At 42.6% G+C, this 21742-nt stretch overlaps 2 protein-coding genes across 13 annotated transcripts in view; one reads left to right on the top strand and one right to left on the bottom strand.

Moving 5' to 3' along the window:
• Positions 1-21742, top strand: part of ALDH3A2 (aldehyde dehydrogenase 3 family member A2) — a 61393-nt gene that overhangs the window by 18091 nt on the left and 21560 nt on the right. For 6 of the 10 annotated variants that reach the window (XM_030828219.1, XM_030828217.1, XM_030828215.1 and 3 more), the window contains 2 exons: positions 5736-5971; positions 10792-11563. The exons of 1 other annotated variant lie outside the window; for it this stretch is intronic. In XM_030828219.1, coding sequence (XP_030684079.1) covers positions 5736-5971; positions 10792-10971 — 416 coding nt within the window. In that variant the 3' untranslated portion in view covers positions 10972-11563. Of the gene's footprint in view, positions 1-5735; positions 5972-7157; positions 7283-9528; positions 11564-21742 lie in introns of those variants that run through there. 3 more of the 10 variants (XM_030828218.1, XM_030828221.1, XM_030828220.1) reach the window with 3 other exon arrangements.
• SLC47A2 (solute carrier family 47 member 2) overlaps positions 12262-21742 on the bottom strand; it is a 36956-nt gene continuing 27475 nt past the window's right edge. For all 3 annotated transcript variants that reach the window (XM_030828213.1, XM_030828210.1, XM_030828211.1), the window contains 4 exons: positions 15492-15624; positions 15321-15415; positions 13913-14000; positions 12262-12881 (listed from right to left, as the gene is read on the bottom strand). In XM_030828213.1, coding sequence (XP_030684073.1) covers positions 12661-12881; positions 13913-14000; positions 15321-15415; positions 15492-15624 — 537 coding nt within the window. In that variant the 3' untranslated portion in view covers positions 12262-12660. The remainder of the gene's footprint in view (positions 12882-13912; positions 14001-15320; positions 15416-15491; positions 15625-21742) is intronic.

Here is a 21742-nt window from a genome sequence, read left to right as displayed (position 1 = left end):
CCTATATAGCCACAGGTCCTTGTCTAGGAGGTAAACATATTGCCAGCACCCAGCACAGTGACTGACACGAGTGAGGGACAGGCGGGAAGAGGCCAAATAGGTAGGTATTGCCAGGTCCAAATTGGAAATGGTGGTTGTAGAGGGTGGTAGCAGGGAAGATAGTGGAAAGGGAAGTGGGTATTTTTGGGATCAAGCAGCAAGATTGGCTGATGGAGTGAATGTTGGAGGAGGGGGTGGTCAATGAAAGAAGATGACTCCTGGGATTTTGGCTGGAGTAAGTAATAGTTTTGTAGCCCAAATGCTTAAAAGATTGGACTCCGTTGTTTCTAGTTCATCAGCTCACCGCATAGGATCCTGGCATCCACTGTGCTAGTGTAGTAATCAACTTGGTAATTGTTCCATATGGTGTCTCCACTGTCCTCTAATTGCAAATCTAAGTGACTTGGGTTCAGTCCCTGTCCAACTTGACAAGGTAGCCTGTGGCATCATTGACTATACCATCTTATTTAAAACAAAACAAGGCTGGGCGCAATGGCTCATGCCTGTAATCCCAGCAGTTTGGGAGGCCGAGGTGGGCGGATCACTTGAGGTCAGGAGTTCCAGACCAGCCAGGCCAACATGGTGAAACCCTGTCTCTACTAAAAATACAAAAGTTAGCTAGGCATGGTGGTGCGTGCCTGTAGTCCCAGCCACTAGGGAGGTTGAGGCAGGACAATTGCTTGAACCAGGGAGATGGAGGTTGCAGTGAGCTGAGATTGCGCCACTGCACTCAAACCTGGTGACAGAGCGAGACTCCGTCTCAAAATAAATAAATAAATAAATAAAAATAAATAATAAAACAAAACAAGCAACCTATTATATACCCACAAAAATTAAAAATACAAAAAGAAGATGCAAAAGAAAAAAATGGGTTTACTCTCTTAGCAAATTTCAGGCATATAATACATTATTATAGTGGCCATGCTGTAAAAAAAAAAAAACATAAAAATAAAACAAGCCTTGACCCCCAAATGTAAAAGGAATACAGCCTTTTTAAGAAAACTTGGAAAAGATAGAAGAGCCCAAAGAATAAACATTTATATTACCCATAACCCCACTATGTAAAGATAACTGGTGTATGTCTTGCACATATATGCACACACATATACACAGACATCTGAATATTCTATTCAAAAAGGTATCATACTATATATTGTTCTCTACCCTGTATGTGACAGGATAGTGTGACACTTTTCCATGTCAATATTCTTGCATGTCATAATTTTAGTAACTGCATACTTTTCCATCATATGAATGTGGCATATTTATGTAACCAATTCCCAGTATTAGATTTTTATAATTTCAATTTTTTTGGTATTACGATTCTTATATAATATATCTTTATGCAATCTCCGATTATTTCTTTAGGAAAAATGTCTACAAGTATAATTACTCTGTTAAAAGGGCTTATACAATTTTCCAAATTGAAAAAAAATGCTTTTTTCTTCTAATTCTCAAAGTAATATAGACACAGTGGCAAAAAGTCTAAACAGTTAAACTTTTGAATATTTTGGCATATAGTTTAGATTTTTCTTTTTTTTTTTTTTCTTTTTATTGAGACTGAGACTCCCTCTCTGTCACCTAAGCTGGAGTGCAGTGGTGTGATCTCAGCTCATTGCAACCTCCAACTCCTGGGTTCAAGCAATTCTCCTGGCTCAGCCTCCCAAGTAGCTGGAACTACAGGTGCATGCCACCAGGCCCAGCTAATTTTTATATTTTTAGTAGAGACAGGGTTTTGCCATGTTAGCCAGCCTAGTCTCAAACTCCTGGGCTCAAGAGATCCACTTGCCTTGGCCTCCCAAACTGCTGGGATTACAGGTGTGAGCCATCGCACCCAGCTTAGGTTTTTCTTTAGAAATGCTTATCTTTAAGACTTTTGATACATATTTCAAGTGTCTTTGCAGATTTCTGCCAATTTATATTCCCATGAACAGTATGTGAGTGTTTACTTCCTTATATCCCCAATTCTGGATTATTCCATTATTAAATTTCTAGACAAAAAGAAAAGGGTCTCATTTCAATTTGTACTCCTTTAATTATTAGTGAGTTTGAATTTTTTTTTTTTAGCATTCTCATGAATTTTCTATTTATGTTCTTTGATATTTTTGCTGTGTTCACGTCTTCCTTATTGGTATATAAATAGCCTTTTTTATAAGTAAGGAAATCTTCAGTCCTATCTGTAACACATATCCCTTTCCAGATTTTAATTTTTCTTTTAATTTTATCTATGATTTGAAGTGTTTATTTAGAGACAGAGTCTCACTCTGTCACCCAGGCTGGAGTGCAATGGCATGACCTCGGTTCAGTGCAACCTCTGCCTCCTGGCTTCAAGCGATTCTCCTGCCCCAACCTCCCAAGTAGCTGGGATTACAGGCACCCGAACCACTCCTACCTAATTTTTGTATTTTTAGTAGAGATGGGGTCTCACCATGTTGGCCAGGCTGGTCCCCAACTCCTGATCTCAGGTGATCCACCTGCCTTAGCCTCCCAAAGTGCTGGGATTACAGGCATGAGCCACCACATCTGGCCTAAGCCTGTGTGGCTTTTTGTTTTTTGGTTTCTGATTTGGAAAGTAGGCTTAGAAAAGCTTTCCCTATTTCATTATTATATAAATATCATCTGTAGGCTGGGTGCAGTGGCACACGCCTGTAATCCCAGCACTTTGGGAGGCCAAGGCATCTGGCTAACATGGTGAAACCCCGTCTCTACTAAAAATACAAAAATTTAGCAGGGTGTGGTGGCACCGCCTATAATCCCAGCTACTTAGGAGGCTGAGGCAGTAGAATCACTTGAACCCTGGAGGCGGAGGTTGCAGTGAGCAGAAATCGCACCACTGCACTCCAGCTTGGGCAACAGAGCGAGACTCTCTCAAAAAAATAAGAATAAAATAAATAAATAAATAATAAAATAAATATTATCTGTAGTTTCCCTCCCTCCCTCCCTCCTTTCCTTCTTTTCTTTTCTTTTCTTTCCATTTAACCATGGAGTTGGCCAAGCATGGTGGCTCACACCTGTAATCCCAGCACTTTGGGAGGCCAAGGCAGGTAGATCACCTGAGGTCAGAATCTTGAGACCAGCCTGGCCAACATGGTGAAAACCCATCTCCACAAAAAATACAAAAAAAAATTAGCTGGGCATTGTGGCATGCACATGTAGTCCCAGATACTTGGGAGGCTGAGGCAGGAGAATCGCTTGAACCTGGGAGGCGGAGGCTGCAGTGAGCCAAGATCATGCCATTGCACTCCAGCCTGGGCAACAGAGTGAGACCCCATTTCAAACAAACAAACAAACAAAAAAAACACCCTGGAGTTCACTTTAGAATGCCATATGCTGCATGATGTAATAATTTGCCTTTTTTTTTTCAAAGAGTAAACTATGCTGGCACCATTTTTTGAAATAATCATCATAACATCAGTACTCAATAAAAACACATTTGGGTCATTCTTAGGGTTTTCTCATTGGTTGCATTATCTTTCTGGTTTGTTTTTTCCGTGTGCCAGTACCAAAGTTTCAATTACGGTAGTTGTACAGTTAGCTTTATAAGTGACATTTAGTAAGTGCTTATATGCCAGGTACTGCGGTTGAATCCATGCCTTTTCTTTTCTTTTTTTTCTTGTTTGAGATAGGGTCTCACTCTGTCACCCAGGGCAGAGCACAGTGGTGCAATCACGGCTCACTGCAGCCTCAACCTCTTAGGCTCAAACAATCTTCCCACCTCAGCCTCCTGAGTAGCTGGGATTACAAGGGTGCACCACCATGCCTGGCTAATTAAAAAAATGTTTTTGTATAGAGGCAGGGTCTCACTATGTTGCCCAGGCTGGGTTGAATTCCTGGGCTCAAGCAATCCTCCCACCTCAGCTTCCCAACGTGCTGGGATTACAGGTGTGAGCCACCATGCCCAGCCAAATGCACGCATTTTAGAGACAGACAACTAATAAGCAATAAAGCCAAGAAATGAGCCAAAGTTGTCTAGCTCCAAAACCCACATATTCAACCAATCCAGTAGTTTGCTCTTTAGGACACAGTACTATTTCAATATCTAAAAGTAAAAGCTCCTCATTATTACTGTTTTTCCGTGTTTTCTTGCTTGTTCTTATCTAAATTTATTTTTCCAGATGATCTTTGGAATCACTACCTCCTCCTACTTAAAACAAACAAACAAAACCTTCTGAAATCCCCTCGGATTTTGATTAAAATTGATTTAAACAAATTATTTTGGGAAGAATTTATATCTTTAAAATGTGGAGCCTTAATGGGAATATGTTATATCATCTCTTCATTTATATAGCCCTTTTATATCTTTCAACAAAACTTTGTAATTTCCTTCATGTCGTCTTTTTGCTTTTTATTTTTTTATTTTTTGAGACAGGGTCTCACTCTGTTGACCAGGCTGGAATGCAGTGTGGCACAATCATAGCTCACTGCAACTTTGAACTCCTAGGCTCAAACAATCCTCCTGCATCAGCATCCCAAATTTTTCCCAGTTTCTTATTACCTTGGTTATGTCTTTGGCTCGCCCCTCCCTCATTCCTTTTTTTTTTTTTTTTTTTTTTTTTTGGGACAGAGTCTCGCTCTGTCGCCTAGGCTGGAGTGCAGTGGCGCGATCTCAGCTCACTGCAACATCCGCCTCCAGGTTCAAGCAATTCTCCTGCCTCAGCCTCCCAGGTAGCTGGGACTATAGGTGTGCACCACCATGTCCAACTAATTTTTGTATTTTTAGTAGTGACGGGATTTCACGATGTTGGCCAGGATGGTCTCAATCTCTTGACCTCGTGATCCACCCACCTTGGCCTCCCAATGTACTGGGATTACAGGCGTGAGCCACGGAGCCCGGCCCCCTCCCTCATTCTTTACCCTCCCTCAGTGTCAGGGTTTCCCATGGTCTTGTCATTGGGTCTCTTCTCACACCAGGCCTGCTTCATGAATGATTCCTTCCTGCAGCCTGGCCTTGGTAAACTGCTCCCTGGCCTCTGGTCACCTGTGTCTTACATACACATACCATTCCCTCTGCCCAGCTCACACTGCTCCCCTTTGTGCCTGTCAGTCTGTTGTACACACAATGAATTAGAGAAATGAAACTGTCACAGAGCATGGCTTTGTGGAGGGCAGAGATTTACACTTGCTTATTATCACCCAGCTGTGCAACCCTGTCGCCCTGTCTTACTTTCCACAGGCTTAGAGAAAGCAAGTGGGTGAGTGAGGCCATGGATGAATGAAGCCACATGGGATGGTGGGAAGAGAGCACATGTAGCATTTAGAGTCTGATCCAGGTTCGGGTTCTGGCTTTGCCGCTTACCAGCCGTGTGACCCTGGGCAGGTTAACTGACCCTGTAAGCTCCCTTTCCCTCTCTGGAAATGAGGCTGCCGATAATTCACCAAGTGGGATTGTGGTGAGAATTATCTTAAGAGAATGATTTAAACTCTTAGCACAGTCCCTGGCATAAATGAGAGCCACAGCTCTAGAAGAGGTACAAGTCCTTGTCTTGCTCATGGAAAGCATCCTGTTTGACAAGGACATTGACTATTCCAGGGAAGTTGGTAAGGACTTCCTGAAAAGAGATACTTCGGCTGGCAGAGAAGTTCAGTGGGGTTCCCAGGCAGCAGGGAGTGCATGTGAGCTTTCCTGGTTGTTGTTAGACAGAAGTAGCTTGCATCATCTACAGTGAAGCTTGTTTTGTCTGTTCCCTTTATTTCAGGTTCCAGTGGGATGGGAGCTTATCACGGAAAACATAGTTTTGATACTTTTTCTCATCAGCGTCCCTGTTTATTAAAAAGTTTAAAGAGAGAAGGTGCTAACAAACTCAGATATCCTCCCAACAGCCAGTCAAAAGTGGACTGGGGAAAATTTTTTCTCTTGAAACGGTTCAACAAAGAAAAACTTGGTCTCCTGTTGCTCACTTTCCTGGGTATTGTAGCCGCTGTGCTTGTCAAGGTGAGTCCCTATTACCCATGAGTGCCATTCTGTCTGGTCCTGGCCCGATGGCTGCCAGATGCATATTCTAGCAGGACTCTACATTAACTTGTAAAGTCTAAGACAGGGTCAGTGAACCACAGCCTGCTGGCCAGCTACCCGTTTTTGTCACTGAAGTTATTGGAACATAGCCACACCCACTTGTTTAATCATCCACAGCTGCTTTCATGGGATGGTGACAGAGCTGAGTAGTTGCAACAGAGGCTGAATGGCCCTCAAAGCCTAAATCATTACAGAAAAGTTTGCTGATCTCTGGTCTAAGAAGTTAAAACAGTGTAGAACTTGATTGCAGAATTCTGAGCTGTCTGATCAAAGGGTTAGCCCTTTGATCCTTTTGGTATTGGACTTTCCTTGTCACTTACAGCTTTGTTCTTGAATGTGCATAAAATCAGCTTGCCATGAAGAGGGGGGCAAGAACTCTGGTGCAACAGCTTTGGTGAGGGATATTTTATTAGACTTGAGTTTTTTTCCTCCAAAGTTCACTACCTGATAAAGTTTATCTTCGGTAATTAGTCATTATAGAGATAGGCTTTCAAAGAGGCCCTCATGATAGCTGCCTTCTCAAAGCAGTTTGCGTATTTTGAGATGAAAGAGGAAATCCGTAATTAAAGTTAAGATGGAATGAGGAAGGCAATTGTGTCTGTGGTGCCCTCAGCCGTTCAGCTGAGGATATAACATTGAAAATATTGACCATATCAGTGAAGAATGGGCTTGGAAAAGGCAGTGGTAATAGTTGTTTTTATATTTTGTTTAAAATTTGAAAGGGGTCTGGCACAGTGGCTCATGCCTGTAATCCTAGCACTTCAGGAGGCTGAGGCGGGTGAATCACGAGGTCAGGAGTTCAAGACCAGCCTAACCAATATGGTGAAACTCTGTCTCTACTAAAAATACAAAAAATTAGCCAGGCATGGTGGCGCGCACCTGCAGTCCCAGCTACTCGGGAGGCTGAGGGAGGAGAATCACTTGAACCCGGGAGGTGGAGGTTGCAGTGAGCCAAGATCGCGCCACTGCACTCCAGCCTGGGCAACAGTGCGAGACTCCATCTCAAAAAAAAAAAATTGAAAGGGGATTGGCTAATCTTAGAGTATCCCAGCCTTAGTGGAATTGGAGATACCAGTTGCATTTGAAATCATTTGGGTTTTCTCAGAAATACCAAGCTGTGCTGAGGAGAAAGGCCCTGTTGATTTTTCTGGTAGTTCACAGACTGCGTTGGTCCAGTAAGCAGAGATGAACACCAGATTTCAAAACCCAGCCCTGTCTGTTAAGAGTGAGGTAGGAACTTTTTGTTTCTTTCTATATGTAAGGTGGGCCAAGTTGGGGTATGTTTTCTAGGGTTTTTTGTTTGTTTGTTTTTGTTTTTTGTTTGTTTTGTTGCTACAGTTGGAGGCTTAAGGGTTATTGAAAAAAGAATGGGCCGGGCGCAGTGGCTCACACCTGTAATCCTAGCACTTTGGGAGGCAAAGGCAGGCGGATTGCCTGAGTTCAGGAGTTCGAGAACAGCCTGGCCAACATGGTGAAACCCCATCTCTATTAAAAATACAAACGTTAGCTGGGTGTGGTGGTACATGCCTGTAGTCCCAGCTACTAGGGAGGCTGAGGCAGGAGAATTGCTTTAACCTGGGAGGCGGAGGTTGCAGTGAGCCGAGATTGTGCCACTGCACTCCACCCTGGGCGACAGAGCGAGACTCTGTCTCCAAAAAAAAAGAAAGAAAAAAGAATGTTTAACTTACTTATCTCTAGACGTTTTAGACCTGGGCCCAGAGTATCAGGGTGTTAAAACTCCACATATCCACAATTTTAAAACGGTGAAGTGACTTGCTAGGAATCTAAGAGAAATGTGCAGAGGCAATGGCTTAGCTGCGTCCAGGTGAAGCATACATCATTTCTTGGAAAAGGGCAGCTGAGTGTGAGCCTCATTTCTCTTCCCCTTCTACTCAGCTCTCCTGGGGGAAGTGCCAGCTGACTAATTCAGACTTGTCACCATCTAGTCACTGAACTCTTTATGTCATAATTCAAGAATAATGTTTTTTAAATCACTAAGTAGTTTTGATTTGTTTTCATTTTTAAAAAAAGGTTTGACTTTGGAATTCATGGCAGCAAATGTCGTGAAATCAAGGTGTAGCATACAATTTAGGGGCTACTTTCTTCTCTGCCTTCCTGAGGCTGGAGGTGTGGTCGGAAGCTTACTTGGGTCTCTGGTCAATATCTGTCTCTTGTTCTTTTCCCAAGACCTCGGTTCTTCAGTTTGATGATGCGTCTTGTTTGGAATAGAATATTTTAGCCTCATGGAAAATATGGAGGCCCAGGCTGAGTCTGCATTCTCCAATCTTACCAAACCCTCAAGAAGCCTCCCTCAGGTGCAGTGCAGTGTGCCAAGCAGGTTCGAGTTCCCAAAGGGTTTGGCAGGCATGTTTCTCTGTGAGGGTCTAGAGAAGCAGCAATATATAAAACCTTTAGCAGAAACAAAAAAATGTGGTTTGATTCCTGGCTCAATGACCTTGGGCAAGGCCTTTTCTGAGCTCTTCCTTGGGCCTCAGCTTGCTCATCTACAGGATAAGGGAGTAGGTGTCAGTGATTCCCCAGGCCACTTTCAACCCTCCCGCTCAATTCTCATTACTAATAGTTGTTAATATTTCTTTGGATTCAATTTGGAACTAGGTAGAGATTTGGTTTTCTTTTCCACTTTGCTGCTTTTCTGCTCCTTTCTGAGCTTTTAATCCTCTTTTTATCAAATTACCTTTTATTTTAAATAAATGACTTTGAATCTGTACTGTATATTTACCTGAAGAGTCTATTTATTGTAATTACATTTTTCTGAAATGGCTTTTATGTACTTCATAGTTTCCTTATTTTGTTACACTCTTGGATTTTATTTTATTAATTACCTTACTAGAATTAGAAGGGATTTAGAGCATAAGTACTGCACACGAAGTAAAGTTCCAATAAAGCTTATAAGCTACAGAAGGCGTTGTGGGAGATGTGGGTTTTAAAAGGTTGAGAAACATAAGAGGTTAATGTTGATAAATTTCATTAGGCCTTTGACAACTAAATATGACATTTGAACCTTGAGATTGCAGCAGCCCTTCCTCAGTCTTCAATACGAAGGATTAAATTCAGTACTACTTTTGAATTTTAGAAACAAAATTGTTTACCAGTTTTTGAATTCCATGTAGAGACTTCAGCTTCCTACTGAAAATGCTAGGATAATAAGTTAGTACTCTCATCTTCTGTCTCTACTCTGACATTAGCTAATTGACAGTGGACAGAATATAGCCTCCATTATCACGTTGTCTCGCTCTTATTGTTATTGTTGTTTTTTGAGGAAGGGCATAATCCTTTAGCCTAAACTGTGCTTCCTAGGCTTCCTAGGGATATGTAGTCCTTTTTTGTACAATACATATAGAGTCTCTTCAGACAGGAGGTGTCTGAGTCCCAGTGCTGAGCTTGTGTTGCAAGGCTGGTTGTGGGTAGGTTTTTAAAGCAGCTGAGTAAACTGAATCCCTTTTTCCTCTCTCCAGGCTGAATATTACTGAAGAATGATCCCGTTCAACCTCCTAGTGCCTCTACTGAATTATTCCTCTTTTAAATGGTTAATGAACCAATAAATTTTAAATCATACCAAAAATAGTAAGAAAATATGTAAACACTCTGTGATCAAACCTAAAAGTCATTGCCATTTATCATTAATAAAACTTGCCATTTCAACCACATCCCAACATTCCTTAATAGGGTATTCAGGGAACCTATCTTAAATTGTGCTTATCTAAATCTTGGAGCTTTGAGCTAGGGGAGGAGAATGTATTAGACTAAATACAGACTTTGAGGGGTTGTAAGGGAGTCTCAGAACCTCAGTGAATCCTTCACTCCGGTTAATGGCACTGCCCGCCTCCTGTCCCTGCTGCCACCATCACTCTGTGGAGCTTTCAAGAGCTTGGTACTTCCCAGGGCTACCCGCAGTCCTCTGTAGTCCAGAGAGGTGAGGTTAGATCTTCTTGATTCCCTGTGAGGTTTCAGGCACTAAAACTCTATGTGGGGGAGGGAAGGGTTACTTCTCCAATGGGACTCAAGGACTTGACCTCCAGGAGTAGGCCCCTGGTCAGAAGTGCCATCTCACCAGTGGTCTTCATTCTTCCTCATTCATTCTCTATCATCCTGTGTTCTGTTTAGTTGCAACAATCTTTTGTGACTAATGTCACTCAAAGCATCTTGTAAATCCTAGGGCTTCCTGGAAGTTAGTTGCCAAAGTCATGCAAGCATCACCTGTCATTCTTGTGTTGGAGTTATAGAGTTCTACATCTTATAAAACCTAACTGGCATTTAAAAAATACATAGCTGGTCATGGTGGCTCATGCCTGTAATCCCAGCACTTTGGGAGGCCAAGGCAGGAGGATTGCTTGAGTCCAGGAATTTGAGACCAGCCTGGACAACATAGTGAGACCTCATCTCTATCAAAAAATAAAAATTAGCTAGATGTGGTGGCATGAGCCTGTGTTCCCAGCTGCTCAGGAGGCTGAAGTAGGAGGATCAATTGAGCCTGCGAGGCCAAGGCTGCAGCAGGCTGTGATTGCACCACTGCACTTCAGCGTGGGCAACAGAGCAAGACCCTGTCTCTGAAACAAAACATACTGTAATAAAAGTACTTATAAACATACTAATCCTCTCTCAGGACCCTAAAGTTGCAGGTTAGTAGGTCTTCAAGGACAAATCTGTAAGTTTCTTATTTCTGTAGTGCAAGTAAAATTTCACTTTTTGAAACTATAGAGAAATCCCTTTCTGATTAGCCTACAGAACTTAAAGTGAGGGAACCATTTCCTCTCACAGACAAAGAGGCCTTGGATATTAGGACTTTGGGGTTTGAGAGTGTCATGGAGCAGACAGATGGTGGACGGTCTGGACAAGAAGCGAGTAAGCCACTGCAGTTGGTCATACTGAAGGGAATGGATGGCAAGAGGATCCCCTGAGCAAGTCAGAAGTTACTCTCATCAGTCGTTCATGGTCACAACCTGAGGTACTCTGCTGAGTGGGCAAGGCTGAAGAAGAGGCCTGTGGAATGCAGCGTTACCTGCTGGACAGGGCAGGGCAGGGCAGGCAGTTCTATGCCTTGGAGCTCCTGACTGCAGGGACTCCATCCCCACACTCAAAAAGACTCAGCTCACTTAATGAGAGAATGTAATTTACTTTATAGAATGTATAATCAACTTTGTTGAATAATTTGTTCTATTAAGGCTGTCTAAAGTATGTGATGTCTTCATAGTATAAAGTGTTGAGAATTAATAACTAGCCTAGTTTAGGAAAAAGCTGCTTAAAACTGTTTCTCTAAGAGAGTAATCATAAAATACCTTAGATAAAATTGCACTATGGAATTTTCGTTGAGTATGTTTAAATTATTGGCTTGTCTACTAATACATATCTACTTCAAAATGAACATATTTCATAAAATTGGCATCAATTTTAATGACGCTCCTGGTGTGGAACCTCAGATATGCCCTATTGGAGGCAATCCTTTGATCATAAATTCTCCCCAACTATAAATCCTTTTATGTCTTTATCATAGATGGTATTTGTCAGCTTTTTTTTTTCTCATTTTAAAATTCTTAGCTGAGAAGATTTTCTCAAACTTTATGTTCTGCTGTGTGTGTTGGGGGTGGTGGTTAGTAGCTATAGTAAGTAGGTTTTTCCAGTGGCATCCTCCTACCCCCAGTTGCTGATCTAGAACAAGTGTTTCTGTAAGCATATTCGTAGAACACTAATCCCACAAGATTTTACACAAAAAAATGGTCCTGCCACCAGTCCTGTATACCACTGGCTTGTAAAGCATATCAGCAAACTAAAGGACCTAGGTTCTTTGGAACCTCTGAAGTGCTAGTGTGTGCAGCTCCCAGACTTCCTTGACCATGGAGCCGTTTACCTTAATACCTGTTAACCGTGGACCACACTTGGGCAAACAGTGGCATAGAGTCTGGAATTGCTTCCGTGATGACTTTGCTGTGCTGTGTTCCTACTTGTTTTGTGCCCTTATTTATATTGTGTCACTACTAGAAGAAAAAGTACAGTAAGAACAAGTATTTCTCAAAGTCTGTGATAAGTGAAAATGCTGATGGAATGAAAGAACTGGAGAAAAGGGGAAGAAGGGTATATGGACAGCCACCGCCCTGGTCAGGGTCTCACAGCACTTGTATCTGCCGGGAGCACACAGGGGTTGCCTGGACAGGGCCTACTGGTCCCCTTCTCAGAGCTTCACAGAGGGTTTATGACAGACTTTAGCAGCAGGCTGTGCCTAGGAAATGTGTAATCTTTAATGTAGCAGTGGTTTTTGTGATTTTATCTGCAGTCTCCCATTTGAAGCCATTTACATTAATAATAATAGTGGCAATCCCTGGACGCTGACTCATGCAGTTGGCTGATGTCTTCCGTAGAGCAGTCCAGGTCACAGAAGAAAACTCCAGCTTGACCAGAACAGAATTGTCAAGTCTGCTCTGTTCAGACCCCTCTGAGTGTCACCACAAGGAATCAGACAAAGTTCTTTTTTTGAGGAATGGTTCAAAGTGTCCACCTGCACTGGACCCCATTGGTGCTTTTGCAGGGCAGACCATGGTGTGTTTGTGTACAGGGGACAGCCACTCCTGGCTTTCTGTTTCCAAGCTTCTTTGCTAGTGCCTTGTGGCTAGGATCCTGACCGTGAGCCCCACCATCAGTGTGGCTGATGCCACCCCCAGAGCAGCCCCACGGCGGATGACCAGCTGTTTCACTGACAGTCTGCTGGTAGGAGCTGAAAGGGCATGGGCCTCCTCTGGAGTCCCGAAGAGGTCCACGTGGCACTCAGACCTTGAATACGTTGTCAAGGTAATGCCAGGGGAACTCCCTGTAGCCACTGAGGAAGCAAACAGGAGCAAACTCAGCAGGTCAGGGGTCAGAGGGAAAGTTTTGGCCTTGGAATCGGGAAACCTAGGTTAACCACCTGGCTGTGTTTATTACACCTCATAAGGGACGATCCCTATACAATAGAAAAATACCTGCTTTATCTACTTTACAAGCAAGATCAGAGGAGGAGATACGCAGGAAAGCGTCTTAAACTGAATTTCACATGCAGATAACGCTTACTACTAGGATCTAATGAGGAGTGTTCTTGTCAGTGCTTGGCCCTGTGACGATCTGTGGCTTCAAAAGCACATGGGAAACACAATCATGTCTTACCGTATTCTCTCATGACAACTTACGCTCCCAGAGTTTTAGCTGGCTCACTACTGTCCTGATCAAGGATTAGCCCAGGATGGATGAAGTCATGGAGACATCATCTGTATGAGCTTTGGGCCATTTGCACACATGCCTGGCACTCAGGACCAGCCCTGGGGCAGAGCTGGGGCCATCACTTCATGACATGGACATTTGCACAAACCAGAGAGATGTTTGTCTGCCTGATGGGGTGGAGAGAGGTAGATAGCAGGTACCCCCCAAAGCCAGAGTCAAGCCAGGTTGGCTGACTAACCAGGCTCCCCATAGGTTAAAAGTTGGCCTTCCGTCTTGAGCAGAGTTCAGTGGGGGAGATCGTGAGCTCTTGAATCTGACGGGTTGATGCTCAGATCTTATGTCTGGCCTTTACAAGTTGTGGGATGAGGGAGGAAATACTTAAGTTCTTTCAGCCTCACTTCCTCATCTGAAAATGGGCATACATCTAGTTGCCTCTCAAGGCCAAAGACTTGGTGTGGGGCCTGGTACTTGCGTGCCTGCTAGACAATAGATGTTGTTGTCTTCCTGGTGCTTAGGACATCGTTTTCATAATGGAAGAAAAATAGCTTGGGCTTGTACAATTTCCAATTGTATGAGGCACAGAGGGCAGATAGGAGCAACATGCTACTGACATTTATATGTGTACCAAAGTAGAAGCAGCCGTGACAGCATTACCTGAAGACAGGACTGCTTTCTCAGGCCCAGGTCTGGTTGCAGTGCTCTCTGCTCTCTGCCACTGCTGCTGGCCTGAGTGTTTCTTAGCCTAAAGGAGAAAGAACTCACTTGGGTCAACCTGCCAGCTCAACAGTTCACCCCTTCACTGCTAGCCTCGCATTCTGTTTTTAAAACATTGCAAGCTGAAGCAGCATATATGCATGTATTCATAGTCGTGGGGTTTTTAGAAAGTATCATTTTAAGGCTGGGCATGGTGGCTCACACCTGTAATCCCAGCACTTTGGGAGGCCGAGGCGGGTGGATCGCTTGAGCTCAGGAATTCAAGGCCAGTCTGGGCAATATAGTGAAACCGTCTCTACCAAAAATACTAAAAAATTAGCTGGGCATGGTGGCGCATGTCTGTAGTCCCAGCTACTCAGGAGGCTGAGGCAGGAGAACCTCTTGACCCCAGGAAGCAGAGGTTGCATTGAGCTGAGATTGCACCACTGCATTCCATCCTGGGCAACAGAGCGATACTCCATCTCAGATAAATAAATGTATCATTTTAAATATCTGTTTATCCAGCATCTTAAGTGTCAGGATGACTTTTTCTGTGTACAAAGGCAAAACCACACCCTGATAGGATTCAGGGTCTTTGAGAGAACACTGCTTCTGTGCTCTGCTTGCAGACTGAGTTGTGCCTTTGCTGTGTCTGAGATGCAAAGGGCTGCCCTGCCCTGTTTAAAAAGGACACCAAAGAGGATGGTGGGCAGGGTGATTTTATGACCCCTTCCAAAGTCAAGGCACACGCTCGGGGGTTCATCTGGGTTCAGACTAGTTTGAGTTCTTTGTGTGCGTTTGGTTTTTCACAGATGGGGCTGTCTAAGAAAGGTTTTTGGTTTTGTTTCTGTTTATAACTGCAGAGCATGCTTCTTATACTGGCCAATTACAGTGACAGGAACCACTGTTGAGGCTCAAGTGGCCCCTCTGTAATCCCCCACAAAACACCTGCAGCACGCCTGTAATCCCAGCACTTTGGGAGGCCGAGGTGGGCGGATCACGAGGTCAGAAGATCGAGACCATCCTGGCTAACACGGTGAAACCCCATCTCTACTAAAAATACAAAAAATTAGCCGGGCGTGGTGGCGGGTGCCTGTAGTCCCAGCTACTGGGGAGGCTGAGGCAGGAGAATGGCATGAACCCAGGAGGTGGAGCTTGCAGTGAGCTGAGATTGCGCCACTGCACTCCAGCCTGGGTGACAGAGCGAGACTCTGTCTCAAAAAAAAAACAAACAAAAAAAACCTGGAGCTTATACTACACTGCTGCCAAGTTCTCATGTGCTCTGGGTATTTCTGGCTGAGTAGTCACTCCACCTGCTGGGGTCAGGTGCAGGGTGTGTCTTGTGGCCAGGGTCAGCTGACCCATTTACCTCCTCTGCAGCAAGCTTCCAGTCCAGCCGGGCAGTATAAGCAACAAAGGCAGCAGTTGCCAGGAAGACACAGGCCAGCATGCCCAGCCAGAGGCCTGGAGGAGACAAGTGATGATGGGAACAATGTCCGACGACCACCCAGGCCTCTCCCGACTTCCTCACACCACATACCCATGATTCTCATTCTGACCACAAAGGTCAGAAGGATGCCCAGTGGTAGGCCGATGACGTAATATGTGATGGCATTCACAGCGGCACCAAAGGCCTGCTTCCCAGTTCCTCTCAGAACTCCACCGTAGACACACTAGGAGGGGAGACAGAAATGGGCAAGAGGGTCATGATGATGAGACTAAGAGCAGGTGTCATGCAGGAGGCACTGTGCTAAGCCATTCACATGGCATTACTTCACTGAGTTCTCACAGCACTGGATGGGTGCCCTTATCTCCCTTTCTTCCCTGAGGGTGGCTGTCCAAGACAGGTCAGATCACTTGTCCATGTTACACAGAAGTAACTGTGTTTTGAACACAACCCTACAGCACCCAGGCTTCACCGCCACACCATATGGCCTCCCTAGAAAGTAAAGGTAGAATTGGTGGCCAGCAACCAGTTGGTCTGGGAGATTGGACTAACTTCACATGATACAGAGGTGGTGTGTTGGTTTCCTGTGGCTACTGTAGCAAATTACTACAGTAATTTGGGTCGGGCATGGTGGCTCATGCCTGTAATCCCAGCACTTTAGGAGGCTGAGGAGGGCAGATCACTTGAGGTCAGGAGTTCAAATCAACCTGGCTAAAATGGTGAAACCCCATCTCTAAAAATACAAAAATTAGCCGGGCAAGGTGGCACTGTAATCCCAGCTACTTGGGAGGCTGAGGCACGAGAATTGCTTGAACCTAGGATGCACCACTGCACTCTAGCCTGGGCGACAGAGCGAGACTTGGTCACACACACACACACACACACACACACAAATTTATTATTTTATTTTATAGTTCTGGAGGTTAGAAGTTTGAATTGGGTCTCACTGTGCCAAAATCAAGAGCTTGTTCCTTCTGAAAGCCCTAGCTGAGAATATTCCTCTGCTTTTTCTAGCTTCTAGAATTCCTTCTGTATTCATTGGCTGGTGGCCCCACATCACTCCAACCTCTGCTTCCAGCCTCACATGTCCTCTGACTCTCCTGCCTCCCTCTTCTAAGGACCCTTGTATTTACACTGGGCCCGCTTGGGTGACCCAGGATAATCCCCCTATCTCCAGATTCTTAATCACACCTGCAAAGTCCCATTTGCCTTGAAACACTCACAGGTTCTGGGGATTATGATGTGGACGTTGAAACTTGGGGGCCATTATTTTGCCTACCATGCATGGCAAACAGTGGTTGTTAGCTTATTCCATATGAGACAAGCAGCCCTCACCCACTGCTGTCTGTGATTGTGTCTCACCTCAAAGATGAGAATTGCTCTGGAAAAAGTACTGTTTATTTCATTAGTCTCATTTTCCCAACATGATTCCAGATCTTCTGAACTATAGGCACAGCTCATCCTTGGTCAGGATTATTGGCCAATAGATATTTGGTTATTTTTATTTTGTTCCTGTGAGAGGTGGGGAGTATTTTGTGGTTTGTACACATTTGAACAAAGAGGTAATGCACTGGGGTTAGGAGATGTATGCCTCTTGAACTTTGTAATATGGTATGTATATTTCTGGTTATTATATGTCATGGCATGATTTTTTTTGGCTAAAAAAAGACTTCTCCCAAATTATGATTGATGTACCCTGGACCAGTGTTTCTCAAATGGAGATGACAAATTCTGGGATGTTTTTGTTGTGACAACTGCGGGGGTATGGTGGGGGAAAGTGTTATAGCATCTAGTGGGTATAGACCAAGGATGCTGCTAAACATCCAACAATCCTCAGGGGACCACCCTCCCCCCACCAAACAAAGAGTTATCTGGTCTAAAGTGCCAGTAGTTCTGAGGTTGAGGAACTCTGATTTAGAGTATTGTGAATTAAAGTGGCAATTTCAGTGGCAGGAAGGGCCAGTGGCTTTGCTAGCCTGAGGTTGTGGGCCTGTTTGGGAGAAGCCATCGACCAGTGGACTAGGTGGGGATTTAAGAGGGAGTTTGATGAGGTAAAACAGCCAAGGGATTGGGGAGGTACTGGTAAGTTCTCTACATATCCCATGCTGACCAGAGGCTGTGCATATGATGTAGCAGAGACCAAGCCTCCCACATGTTCCTGGACAATGGAGCCTGTCCACATGGGCTGAAGAGACCAGTAGTACCCAGAAGAAAGTAAAAGCCAGGACTCACTTGAAAACAGATGGAACTCTGAATATGTCTCTAGCCCACACATGGATCTGTCAGCAGAGAATGGAAGCCTTGCTAGCTATCAGAGGTGTTGAACACAGTCTCTGACCAGTAATTGGCTGAACACTAAGCTCTGCAGACATTTTTAAGCCTAGAAAGAACATTTTAAACTAGAAAGCTAGACTTAAAAATAAGAACAAGGGGGAAAAATACTGAGCAAGAGAGATCAGCAGCTGTACATTGTAGAGGAGACAGGAGTCACAGAATCAATCTAAGCAAGTTACTTAGCCAACACAATGACATTCCTTGGGTCTTACATGCAATATTCTCCAGGATAGACCTGCGTTAGGCCACAAAACAAATCTCAATAAACTAAACTTTAAAAAAAATTTTAAGAGATGGAGTCTTGCTATGTTACCCTGGCTGGTCTTGAACTCCTAGGCTCAAGCAGTGCTCTCATCTCAGTCTCCTGAGTACCTGGGACTACAGGCACATTCCATCATGCCTGGCAAATTTTGAAAGACTGAATTCATACAAGTATGTTCTCTGGCCACAACAGAATTAAATTAGAGATGCCTACCAGAAATAAAACCCCAAATATTTGGAAATTAAATGCACTTCTAAACCATAAGTCAAAGAATAAATCACAAGAGAAATTTAAAAATATTTCGAACTTGAAAATTTTGATGAACATCAAAATTTATTAGATGCAACTAAGGCAATGCTTAGAGAGAAATGTACAGCTTCAAATGCCTATATCAGAAAGAGAGAAAGGTCTCGAATCAATGACCTAATATTCTACCCTAAGAAGCTAGTAAAGAAGAACAAACTATACCTAAATAAAGTCAAAGGATAAGAATGTAAAAGATTAGTGTGGAGGCTGGGTGCGGTGGCTCACGCTTGTAATCCCAGCACTTTGGGAGGCTGAGGCAGGAGGATTGCTTGAGGCCAGGAGTTAGAGACCAGCTTGGGCAATACAGCAAGACACTGTCTCTACCAAAAAAAAAAAAAAAAAAAAAAAAAAAATTAAAAAAATATAAAAAGATAAAAGATTAGTGTGAAATCATTGAAATAAACAGCAGAAGACTAAAAGATGCATCTATTAAAAAAACTACTTTTCAAGACATAGTGTAAGATATAAATAGAAACAACAAAGTTAAGAAACAGCAGGGGATGAAGTTAAAGTTTTTCTTAATTTTCTCTGCTTGTTTTCTCAATCAGTATTTAGTTGTCATTAGTTTAAAAGTAATGGATTATTGGCCAGGCATGGTGGCTGATGTCTGTAATCCCAGCACTTTGGGAGGCAAAAGCAGGTGGCTCACCTGAGGTCAGGAGTTCAAGACCAGCCTGGCCAACATGGTGAAACCCTGTCTCTACTAATAATACAAAAATTAGCCGGGCGTGGAGGTGAGCATCTGTAATCCCAGCTACTCAGGAGGCTGAGGCAGGAGAATTGCTTGAACCCAGGAGGCGGAGGTTGCAGTGAGCCGAGATCATACCATTGCACTCCAGCCTGGGCTACAAGAGTGAGACCCTGTCTCAAATAAATAAATAACATTGCAAGCCTCATGGTAGCCTCAAATCAAAAACCTACGAAAGATACACAAAAAATAAAAAGTATACTACCAGAGAAAATCACCTTCACAAAAAGGAAGACAAGAAGGAAAGAAGATACCATCAAACCATAAAATAAATAACAAAATGGCAGGACTAGTCCTAACTTATCAATAATAACATTGAATGTAAATGAACTAAACTCTCTAGTCAAAAGACATAGAGTGGCTCAATGGATTAAAAAACAAAACTCAATTATCTGTTGCCTACAAGATGCACACTTCACCTACAAAGACACACATAGATTGAAAATAAAGAGATGGAAGAGGATATTGCATGCAAATTGAAACCAAAAGTGATCAGGAGTAGTTTATACTTAGACAAAACAGATTTCAAGACAAAAACTATAAAAAGAGACATGGTCATTGTATAACGATAAAGGGGGTCAATTCAGCAAGAGAATATAACATTTATAAATATATATATACCCAACACCAGAGCACCCAGATATATAAAGCAGATGTTATTAGAACTAAAGAGAGATATATTTCAATACAATAATAGCTAGAGATTTCAACATCCCACTTGCAGCACTGGACAGATTATCCAGGCAGAAAGTCAACAAAGAAACATTGGACTTAATCTGCCCTATAGACCAAATAGACCTAATAGATATTTACAAAAGATTTCATTCAGCGGCTGCAGAATTACACATTCTTCTCCTCAGCATATGGATGATTCTCAAGGACAGACCATATTTGAGTCAGAAAACAAGTCTTAAAAATTTCAGAAAAAATTGAAATCATATCAGGTATTTTCTCTGACCACAGTGAAATAAAACTGGAAATCAATAACAAGAGGAACTTTGGAAACTATACAAACACATGGAAATTAATATGCTCCTGAATGACCAGTGGGTCAATGAAGAAATTTAGGAAATTTTTAAAATTTCTTGAAACAAATGATAATGGAAACAACATATCAAAACCTATGTCATACAATGAAAGCAGTACTAAGAGAGTTTATAGGAATAAGCACCTACGTCAAAAAGTGGAAAAACATCTAATAAATAACCTAACGATGCATCTTAAAGAACTAGAAATGCAAGAGCAAATCAGACCCAAAATTAGTAGAAGAAAAGAAAGAACAAAGGTCAGAGCAGAAATAAGTTAAATGGAAACAGACCAAAAAAATACAAAAGATCAATGAAATGAAAAGTTGCTTTTTTGAAAAAATAAAATAGACAAACCTTTAGCCAGATGAAGAAAAAAAAAAAGAGAAAAGATCCAGATAAAATCAGAAGTGAAAGAGGTGACATGACTAATACCAAGAAATGCAAAGGATCATTAAACACTACTATGAGCAACTATATACCAGTAAATTGGAAAACCTAGAAGAACTGGATAAATTCCTAGACACATACAACCTACCAAAATGCAGCCATGAACAAATCTGAAACCTGAACAGACTAATAACAAATAATGAGATTGAAGCTGTAATAATAAGTCTCCTATCACTTCTTGGCCTTTAGGCTAAGATCAAGTGTAATCATAAGTCTCCTAGCAAACAAAAGCCCAGGACCCAAAGACTTCACTGCTGCATTTTACAAAACATTTAAACAACAAATACCAGTCCTATTCAGTCTGTTCAAAAAAATAAAGGAGGGAGGAATATTTCCAAACTCATTCTATAATGAGGCCAGTATTATCTTGATACCAAAACCAGACAAAGACACATAAAAAAAAAAAACAAACTACAGACCAGTATCCCTGGTAAACATTGATACAAAAATTCTCAACAAAAATACTAGCATACCAAATTTATCCTGACCAAGTAGGATTTATCTCTGGGATATAAGGATAGTTCATCATATGCAAACCAATCAGTATGATACATCATATCAAAAGAATGAAGGACAAAAACCATATGATTTCAATTGATGCTGAAAAGCATTTGATGAAATTCAACATCCCTTCATGATTAAAAAAAAAAAAACTCAAAAAAACTGGGTATAGGAGGAACATTAACGCAATAAAAGCCTTATACAAGAGACCCACAGCTAGTATCATACCAGACAGGGGAGAATTGGAAGCCTTCCCTCTAAGATCTAGAACAGGACAAGGATACCCACTTTCACCACTATTATTCAAAATAGTACTGGAAGTCCTAGCTAGAGCAGACAAGAGAAAGACAGTGCATCCAGATTGAAAAGGAAATCAAATTATCCTTGTTTGCAGTTGATATCATCTTTTTTGTTTGTTTTGTTTTGTTTTTGGAGATGGATTCTCGCTCTGTTGCCCAGGCTGGAGGGTTCAGGGACTTCTCCTCTGCCTCATCTTCCCAAGTAGCTGGGATTACACTACACTGCCTGCACTACAAAGCCTGGCTGATTTTTGTATTTTTTTTAGTAGAAACGGGGTTTCACCATGTTGGCCAGGCTAGTCTTGAACTCCTGACTTCAAATGATCTGCTCACCTCGGCCTCCCAAAATACTGGGATTAGAGGCGTGAGTCACTGTGTCCCGCTGGTGATATCTTTTTTTTTTTTTTTTTTTTTTAAAG

This window comes from Nomascus leucogenys, chromosome 14 (genome assembly GCF_006542625.1).
Source record: "Nomascus leucogenys isolate Asia chromosome 14, Asia_NLE_v1, whole genome shotgun sequence".
NCBI classification, from domain to species: Eukaryota; Metazoa; Chordata; class Mammalia; order Primates; family Hylobatidae; genus Nomascus; species Nomascus leucogenys.
The sequence above is the reverse complement of the archived record's forward strand: the minus strand, read 5'-3'. Positions and strand labels throughout refer to the sequence as shown.